Source organism: Chaetura pelagica, unplaced genomic scaffold (assembly GCF_000747805.2).
Source record: "Chaetura pelagica isolate M959 unplaced genomic scaffold, ChaPel_1.0 scaffold53, whole genome shotgun sequence".
Taxonomy (NCBI): domain Eukaryota; kingdom Metazoa; phylum Chordata; class Aves; order Apodiformes; family Apodidae; genus Chaetura; species Chaetura pelagica.
The window spans coordinates 3,474,918-3,485,491 of NW_009952880.1; the positions used below are offsets into that span (position 1 = coordinate 3,474,918).

Below are 10,574 nucleotides of genomic sequence, written 5' to 3' on the forward strand. Positions count from 1 at the left end.
GTAGGGAAGTAATTCCATTTGCGTATGTGTGAGCTCACAAATGAACCCCAGGAACTCTCTTTATGGCAGGGGGTCATTTGCTAGGAAGGGCCAGAGCAGTGAGCGCCAGTACCCACCAGCTTTGATGTGTCACCCACCTGATTGCAGGCTTTGATTACCCGTGCTTTCCCCACCATCCATTTCACCCAGTCGCTTTCATCTTGCCACAACAACAGCACCATGAAAAGAAAGAGCGAGAGTGAAGAGACTGAGGAGAAATAAAAACAGAGAGAGAAAAGGTAGCTGGGAAAGCCAACTTGATGGAGGAATCTGGAAAGATCTGGCATGCCACCAGCCAGAGATTAAAGTGCTAGAAATAAGGGATGTGTTGTGTGTTTATTAAAATGGTGGTATGATTCTCATAAGGAAAGCACATCTTTGACACCTGCTCAAAATTCTCCCACGAAAGAGCCACCCAGCAATCAAGGACTGCTAAATTTACCACTGGTTTTGTCTTTTGTCAAACAGGTATAAAAGTTCCTCAAGATGTGTCCAATCCAAAACTAAAGCAAAAGATGTTTTAAAATCTCACTTCAGCTGATCCACATGCTAGACTGACCATCAAGCCTGAGATGACAACAAGCAGTGAGAGGAAACATAACACCAGTTTGAATCAAAACTTGCAGAAAATGTAGTTAAAAAGTAGGCAGCAAACAGGGGAGAGAGCAGATATAAAAATGTACAACTGCCTGAAATATTTTCCCACTTTCGAAAAATGTCGCCTTGAAATTCCTACCTGCTTCATTCACCTTGCTGGTATTAGATTTTTTTATTACCCTCACTTTTGAGAATTTCTCTGGCACTTAGTATGCATGAGCAGTGCAGAGGAATAGATCCCGCTGCCATAGATAATGCGGTTCTAAGGGAAACCCATCAATTGTTAATGGCCATGCAAATTGTTGAAACTAGAGAGTTATTCACAGTTATCTCACTGTGATTTGGTAAGTGTCCACGCCTGATGTGATCACTCACTTGATATATTATTCCACTACAATTCAAGTAGTAGCCTTACCTTTTGGTTTTAGGAAAAAAAGCACAAGAGAGTGTGGGAAGGTGAAGGGATGTTATTTGTTTTAAATTATTTTTAACAGTCATACATGCCTTCTTGTGAGAAGGTTTTACAGTATGATAAATCCCTCCTTCAAACTACAGTCATGCCTTACTGAAACCTTTATATCCCTCCAATCAGAAAATAAAGGAGTTCAGTGTGCAACTTCAGACCCTGATCTTGAAAAGTAGCTTCTCGTGTTTCAACACATGGTTTCTACATACTTTGTGGCACTGGTTCTTCCAACTGTGGGTTGTACCACTTCACATTTTCTGATCAGGGTTTTCTACTGCTTATGCTAAAATGTGCTGACATTTAATAAGCTATAGGCATCTGCTCAAATCCATAATGCAGTCATTCGCTTCCAGCACCAACTTACTGATCACTAATTTTCAGCTTTATTGCAGCTCCAACATATCAGATGTGGTTTTTTATTTCTTTTCTGAGATTTATTACTTTCAGCAAAGTGTACTTTGTCTATTTTGTTTGTTAGTTTTTAAACAGCCCTTAAGGGGGAAACGTTACTCTTTTTTATAAAGTAATTCTGAAATCACAGTATAAAAAAAGAAATCCTATAATTATGTTTCCCATTAGGATTGGATAAATTATCTTTAATTATTAAAAAAAAACAAAACAAAAAAAAAAACTAAAAAAAAAACTTGTAGCACCCAGCACAATGGTTGGTGGCAAATCGAGGAGATGAAACATTTATGTGTTTATCTTCCTGAAGCAGCTGATTGAGTCTGTGAGCAGACACACCCAAACAAGCCTTAAGAGATACAAATTCAGACATTATAAACAAATATTTGTCATTCCCTTCAGATAAAGGTTCTCAGTTTTTTAGAAGCAGCCTCCGATTTTATTCTTGCAGACTACAGCAAGTACAGTTTTTATGGGCTTTCTAGCAGCTACACTGAGCTACTTGATTGCACCAGGAACTCCAGTATTGTAATAAAATGTCTCCAGTTATTCACAGGGCAAAAAGCACTATCAGAACATGCTGAGGTCTTCTAGGAGAATGAAGAAAATGGGGATTCCTAATAAAACTCTGCCATGCTGGCCCCTTTCCAGCACCACTGCTGGGGAGGTGATGCTCTCTCCACCAGACTGATGCCTGTAGGGCTCTTAACACTTACTGCAGTCATAGGCAACAATTTATACCATGCTCCCTTTTACAGCCTAGGAGAACTATCAACAGGACAGGGTCCCCCACGTACACTTTGCAAACGTCACTGTATGAGTTTTCCATTTAGGAATGGCTGCCAGCACTGCTGCATGCTGCCCGTCAGCATCACGCTCTGAATTTTGTTTAGGAGCTGAAGAATGATTGATCTTATTGATTTGTGTCAACAGTCTGACATGGTCATATCGACCAGCGGTAATTTTGTGGGAGGAGCTCAGAGGGGAGCTGGAGAGAACATTTTCTGTAATGTGCCATCCTGCCCAAAGAGAAAACATTGTCAGAGATGCTGGTACAGCCACCGATGGGGCCGCACTGGGGCTCGAACTGACACAAGTGAGCGAGGAGACATTTCCCGTGACCACAGTTACAGCAAATCCACTGCTAACACCCAACTGTATAATTATAATCTATTACAATTATGCAAAGAAGTAACATTTCAGAAAGGCCTTCTCATTTCCCATTCTTAGCATTCAATACTTTTGTTTTGCAGCCAATCAACTAAATTAGCTCTAATTCTGTTTCATTCACAAACACAAAGAGTATATTAGAGGGAAAAAAGTGAATTAACAGGAACATCACTTAGGAACTCAGGAATTATTTTGTTTTTGTGTATTTCTGGACTACAAATCATCATAGAGAAAAGTCAGTTTAAGGCATAGTAGCTTCACTGAATTTGCTACCTATGCTATGAGAGCCCTTGGAGGAGTAATCAGAAATAGCAGGGTGTCAGTGCCTGGAGAAGTGGTGGCTGTTGGTAGTGTCTGAAGGAAGCACAGAGAGTTAAACAGCTCATATACCAAATGTGACCACGTATCCTGACCCAAGACCAGTGTCAAACCTCAAAAAAAACTTTTGAGGGCATTTTCCCCCCATACATACAGAAGCTTTGTGCTGCTTCTGGTGACTGTCACCTTTTAGACCCACACACATTGATGCTTCTGAGAAGGGGATATAGAAAGTATTAATGAGTAACATTTCAGTTTCAAGTATCATTTTCTCTATAACATTCTAAGGCACTGAAGTAACCCCCAAAAATACACAGGGAAAGCAAAGCATTCTTTCCCATTTTCAAGACATATGGAAACATAACCACAGAGGCCAGTGTCAATCCTTGCCATCAAACTGCAGTCCCAAGAGCAAGTCACAGGCAGGAGAAGGCAGGAGCTCCTGCGACAGCCCTGGCAGTACCATGCTTCACCCAGGGATTGCAGGAGCTCGGAGAAACCTGTCTTAACAGAATATGAAATGGGAGCCTGATTTAGCCAACAAAAACACCTCAACTCCACTACCTCTCGGGGAGCACCTGCTCAGCATCCTATCTGCATCCTTGCCAAGGAGGCAGCACTTCGCCACTCGAAAAACTGCAGATAAATCTCAGCAATAGGCAGTGGGAGAAACAAGCAGGGAGAACACAATATATTTAAAGAAAATGGCATCTTCTCTGTCATGTTGTTGAGGATTAAATCCCTTGACTGCCTCGAAGTTATGCTTTCTTATTCCAAGAAACTATAACATTTTAGGAAGTCAGAGGAAACCAAGAGAAGGTTTTGAAACCTATACATCCCAAAATACTCAGCAATGTGGAAAGCTGCAGAACCTTAAATATAACCAAAAGTTATACTCACACATTCCCGCATGCTGAACTAATCTCCATACAACATGGGAGGGGAGTATGTGTCTTGCATCATCATCTCAATATAGCCAAGTCCTTGAGAAGTCGGTCACCCTAGCAGTACAGAGCACGGCATTTAAGCCCCTTCGCAGGCCAGAGACTTATCTACGTACCTACAGATTATTTTTCTCTGATTAGCAAAACAGTTTGTTTACCCAAGACCACAAAACTCTGTGGATTTTCTGAAAGAAAACCCTGCAGAGAGAAAGGGAAAACAATCACAGATAATACTCCAGAAATCATCAGATTACAGCACATTCTCTTGACTCACATCTGTTGAGTACATAAGTGCTTCGTGCAGACCAGTTTCATTTATCTCCCTCTCCTGCAAACAGCTGCCAGTTTACTTCCCAGTGGGCTGTTCCAGGGATGTATGTGGGGCAGAAGGATTATTTCCAGCAGAGTCAAACCACTGGCCTTTTCTGCTCGGATTTGTCTTGAGCTGAAACTCCTCTCATTCAATCCCATCCTCCTGGGGAGATGGCACCACTTCAGAGCTGCACGGATGCAAAGGGAACACCCAGCACTGCAGCAAGGAGCAGCAGGCAGCAGCACTCAAGCCCTCAGGAGAACCCCAAATTCGGCCATCCCTATCCTTCAGGAGCAGTTTCAGTTAAGTTCACTATAGGCTGGTACAAAAAATCCTGCACAGTTTGGGATTTGTCCTCTGAAACGCCCAGTCAGGGAGGGTGAAAAGGCAGGGACACCACAGGATGCTCTGCAGCACTTTCTGGCCAAGGATGTCTCCTTGGGAGCATGGCAGGACTTCCTTTTGACCACACAGGCAGCTGGAAACATGACATTTTGCTCAGTTCTGATCCAGGTTCAGCAAACCCTTCAAACTACCTGTTTCTGGATTAATTCTGCTTAAAATTAAAATGTTTACTCAGATAATTTTTGTGTCTGAGTTCCGTTCTGTTGCCAACCGTCTCTTCAGTGAAAATTATCAACAAATTATTCTAGAACAATTTTCCTGGGAAGGAAAAATAAAAGCAGAGCCCCTCCAGCTGTGAAAGTAGTGTTCATCAACATTTCTGCATAGAGATCGCCTGCTTCAGACCAGATCAGCCATCTCCTGCAATGCTTTGTCACCACAGAGATACTTCACAGAAAGATGCAGAAAAGCCTGGGGCAAGCAATTATAATAATAACTTGCCCCACAAGTAAACTTAATTACTTGAGGTTAGGAGGGAGCCTAGTTTAAGGCCCGTGGGCAGGGCAGGCTCCTCTGATGGTGCCTGACCCTGCACACCCGGCCACACACACTGCAGCAGCTGGCACTGCTCACACAGGGGGCACACTCATGCACACACATTCGCCCTCTCCCAACCCTTTTCTGAAAGGGAAGAGCCTGGTGCAAGTGGGGATGCTCCTGTCGTCCCTGCTCCCAGATTCTGTCAGGGCATCAGCCCAGAGCCTCCCAGGTGGGAGCCCCTACCCTTCCAAGAGACCACCTGCATCAAATCGGCATTTAGAAGGCACATAAGGACACTCTGTAATACTCAGAGAGAGCATGAGAAGAACACGACAGAGCAAATCCCAACTTTGTTATTTACCTGCCTACTGCATTTTGGAATAAGCACATTGTAAAACAGGCAAATTTCCAGTTTCTGGAAAATTGATATTAAAATAAAAAAGCACTCTGGTGGGGATAGGTCTCTGCAGGAGCCAAGATACTCTGGGAAAATGCCCAAGCTCTCTCAGTGGTTCTTGAGTTTCATCCAAGCTCCTGAAGCAGCCTGATGATATACAGGATGAACGGACCGGTTCCCATCCCAGCTCAGATGTCCCAGACAACAGCCACCCTGAACCTGGGTGATTTCTCAGCACTGTCCTAAATAGCTGCAAAGGAGCTGACCGGTGAAGTCTTTTAAATAAGTTAGAAAATAATCCAGTAAATTATTAAATGTGGCATTTATATCTTAATACAATACATGGAAGCTCAGAACATTGAAAATACAAGAATTTCACCTCTGTCTGAAACATGCACACGCATGCAGTGTCTAGACTATCACCACATGTCGGATGGGCATGCCTAAGCTTTACTTCACATGTTCATGATGGTCTTGAGAGGCAAAGGCATTCCTAGTGCCAAATTATACCACTTTTTTTTTGTATGTGTATTTCATTCCTAGTGAGAAGGAAGTGAAACTCAAAGTTGCTTTTCTTCCCATTCTATGCCCATTGCACAATTGTAACCTTTGCTCTGACTGCATTTTCATGGGTAGGAGGTTCAGCTGTGACCGACACACATTCCACCAGCAGAGCACACAACAGGCAAACCTACTGTGTACAGGTTCAGCTGGGTATTTCACCTGTAGAAGTACACACACAATCCTGCTCAGTGCTATTGGGTGCCCTGCAGAGATGTCTCACAAGCATATGCAGGCAGCGTGCTGCTGCTCTCTCCCTCTCCTACCAGCACCCAGCAGCCCCAGGTAGATCTGTGCACAGCTCCTTCTGCAGACTCCTCCTCGGCCACATGCCTCCAAACTCCTCTCACAGACCCAGAACCACCTTGTGAGGTCCTGGGTGTGCTGCCCACCTTTCTCAGATCAGGCAGGTTTTGTGAACACTGACTAGTCAAAGAACTTAGCGAGTTTATAAAGAGCACATTGCTACACTAGTCCTCCACTGCAAGTTCACATTTTTCCAAAAACACACATTTTGCTCACTTCCCTTTCTCCATCTTACTCTCTTCAACCTCATCCATTGTTTGTTTTTTCCCCCCTTTGTTTCATTACCATCACTAACTTCTCAGCTATCTTGCACAGATTTGATCAAAGAGCTTCCTCAAATGAGCTTCTGACAAGAATATATCTTGCTGGATACCATCACTGCTATTCTCTACATGTTTCAAGGGCTGGTTTGTTGCAGATCAGGGGATACAGCACAGACAACATTACTTCCTTTCCTAAAAAGATCCCCATTTTGAAGTAAATCTCTTCTCTGCATCTGGCTTTACTAGAACATCGCATTCCTCCATTTCTTTCAGTATCCACAGTCATTTATATTACCTTCCAGAAAGTAATTATTTGGAACCAGTTAAGCCTGTACATGAATTCTGCCTTTGTTTAAAACACATTGTACATATGTATATATTTAGACCGTCATTAAATATTTAAGAGGCTGTCTTCAAACTTCAACAGCAGCACTGTTTATTTGTTTAACCCTTTGTGAAATGGAAAGCTTGATGCTCAAATCCTATCGTGGAGGAATTCCAATAGCTCAGCTCTCCCAGTGCTGGGTGACAAAGGCCAACATCAATAGTCAAGGGCATCATTAAAGAACCCAGAGTTCCTCTTTGTTTTCCTTTATAACCTGTTTGCTAGTAGTCTAATCATGATAATGCAATTCATTTTAGTCAGCATCAGCTTTATCTGCTGAGATGCATAACTGGGATGCAAATTAATTAGCTGTAACATACAGATGGATTTTTCAATACAATTCAGGGAGACAAAGTCAACCATGCACATGCTCATTCCTCCTTCCCCCATGTGAAGTAAGACACACTGTGCATTTTCCACAGGTCAAGAAGTCATCTTTCCTGGCTTTTTCAATCTCCTTGGCAGTAAAGAATACATTCTGCAGACAGGTGGACCTTTTTCAAAGCCAACACTGAATGTTGCACCATAGATGAAACCCCATCATAAATTACTTGCAGTGTGCACTAGCACCAAGTATAACACAATACAGCTCTACCACCCTGTTAACATGAGATTATGTTTTAAAATCTGGTCATACAATCTATGCAGTTTGGCAAGGTCTCTACCTAGAGCTAATCATTCATAGTTCACCCTGGCAAGGAGTGGTATCTCAGGGCCAGCTCTCCATGGCCAGGACACCCATGTTCCTGTCCTTCATGTGCACTGAAATAATGTAAGAGTCATAGCAGAGGACAGGAAAACTGGCAGAGAAGAGTGGGATAAGTGTCTTTACCAGCTCAGTATGTATATGCAAATATACGTATCTTAGAGAATGTATTTTTCTTCTTTTTGATGAACAGGCCTGACGACACATTGTCAAATACGAGCCCAAAAGCCCCACCAGAGCAGCTCTGCGCACAGTTTTCAAGGCTCAAATTGTATTTCTTTGTCAAGCACTACAGCCTTGTTCACAATCGGATGCTGCTGTAGATGGGGTGAATAGCAGAGTCTCTCCAACAGCTTTCACACCTGGGTTACACATCCGCACAGCAGCATTTCAGCCTGCTGACCACCGGAATGCTCCCCTGGGGATGTGACCTTGCTGGGCTTTACAGAGGGAGCGGAGCACCAGGTGTGGTCTGTGTTTGCACAGGAGAGGCAGGGAAGACAGGCCACCGCAGGACGCCGTGCGGGGAGATCAGCAGATGGCACACTTTGCTGTGAATCGGCAGGGAAGCAGGAGCGCGGAGGGGCAGCAGCAACGATCTGGCAGGTGTGCCCGCTCAGATGAGATGCCGGGTTTAAGAGCTTCAGCATTTGCGAGCCCGTTCATCTCTGTGGCCAAACCACAGATTCAGCCTGCTTCAACTCTTGCAGTAACCTTATTTTCTTGTAATCATCTTCTTTTTTTTTTTTTTTTACTTCCTGTCTTTAACAGCAGCCTTGTGTCGAATGCTGGAGTCCCTGCACACCACCTCGTACGGCCACATTTTAACAGCAAGTATGTTTCTGGGAACGACTAGCACAGCGTAACAGTTGGGTTAATGTTTCTGTATCCCCCTTGCTACAAAATAAGCATCAAATACACTTCAGGAAGGGCAGAGGGAAGGTCTATCTTTATTAGACCAGATGGCATAGCTGTAAAAAAATGCAGTATGGCCCTGCTCACATCAAATCACAGGCAGGTATGTTTGCTTTTATGACAACTCAACAGTATACATGCTGTGGACCACAGCAAATAACCAGGACTTTTTCTATCTGTAAATAAGCTCCAACTGCCAAGATCTATGCCATAAAAGCAGCACAGCCTGTAAGGCTACAATTGTCAGGTCTCCCCTCTTTTCCCTCCCTCCAAAAAAAATAAATCCGTAGAGGAGATCACAAGCCACAGGGACTCCCAGGTCACGAATATCAGGATCTTAGCTCAGTATCTCTACTGATGGCTTGGTACAGCCACTGTAGCACTTCGGCACCATTTCATCACTCACCCATCAGTTTTCTGGAAGTGAATGGTTAATAAAAGTCCACCAAACATTTGCACTGCTGTCTTCACCCCCTCTGCGGTGGATTTACAGTAACCAGAGGGTAAACAAAGTTGGCCCAGGCGCACACAGGCTTCCTGGCATTGCAGTGCTGACCCTCCCCGTCTCTCCCAACCCCCCGGAGCTAGTTTCGGTGGAGAAACTGGCAGCCAGCTGGAAATTTTGATCAGCATTAAATGCCACCGTAGTTTCTTCCCGACTGCTCCCCAGGAGTGCTTTTCCACCCACGTTCCTCTCTATGCATGGCAAACCCCTCCAGCCGCCGGCAGCTCTCGGTGCAGCTCCACCACACGCTCCTCACCCACTGCTGCAAGGCTGCTCTGTTTTAATTCGGCGTCCAACTCCTGCCACACGGGAAACGTTCTCATGCAAAAAAAACTTTATACATAGAAATCTACTTCGCAGCAAACGTAGCGGTGGTCGGCATTTAAATGAACTAATCGGTTGCAAACGGCTTAGTCAGCATAGCAGTCCTGGAGGTAATTCCCAGGAAGCGATTTTCCCGGCAGCTGTATATACAGAACTGAGAAGCAGACTCAAGACAAGGGCAGCAGCACAGAGATACAAAATTTGACTACATAGTGACAGTATCAACAAATAGAAATAACAATCAAGAAAAGCCAAGCAACCAAGCATTCAGAAGGAACACTCTCTGCGCCCACACCCCAGCGTACCCTCCTCTCACACATAAAAAACAGAAACTCGGACGCAGGACATAGGAACACAGTGCTTCTTTTTCCTCCTTTCTTTGCTGCTGCTCTGCTGGTTTGGACCGAGCGGCAAAACACGGCGGGGCAAGTTACTGCCTCGTCTGTGGAGATACACAGACACCGGCGCGTCTCGGAGGGAGCGTCCCCGCTCCCCCCCTCAGCAACCCGCCCGCGGCGGCAGCCGAGCTCAGCCGGGCGCTGAGGACTCGCACAAACTTTGGCTCGGGGCAGGGAAAGCACAGGGCATCGACCCCAAGGCGGCCAGGGGTGACGAAGGGCAGTGGCAGATGCCAGAGCATCCTCCAGCAGCATCTTTGCCGCTGGCCACGTTTGCGAAGCCCAAGGGCTGCGGGTGGAGGTGATCAGTCCCCAGGCAAGCATCCCGGAGCAGCGGGATGCACTTCCACGCCTCCCTGCCAGGCCCCTCGGCCGAGGCAGCGCCGAACCAGCCGCAGCCTCGGGGGGACCGGAGAAACAACCGACCCAGCCCCAGGAAATACGGCGACTTTCTTCTGGCCGCTGCCAGCGCCTGGGCACACAAAAACTGCTCACACAACTGCTCACACCTGCCCGGCGGCCGGGCCGCCTGCGAACGCCCCTGGGAGACGCGCACTGGGAAGGGCACCGCTCACTTACTTTTCGTACTCGGCGTTGTCTCGATCGCAGCGCGAATCCTTGTGCTTTTGCCAGTCTTTGCCATGCTTGCAGGTGGTCAGGAGAACAACATCCTCTCC

General features: G+C 45.4%; 1 protein-coding gene across 1 annotated transcript in view; it reads right to left on the reverse strand.

Annotated features, from left to right (window-relative positions):
* Positions 1–10,574, reverse strand: part of EXT1 (exostosin glycosyltransferase 1) — a 184,232-nt gene that overhangs the window by 173,066 nt on the left and 592 nt on the right. Inside the window, 1 exon segment of the mRNA XM_009995358.1 lies at positions 10,477–10,574. This exon segment is cut by the window's right edge and continues 16 nt beyond it. Coding sequence (XP_009993660.1) covers positions 10,477–10,574 — 98 coding nt within the window.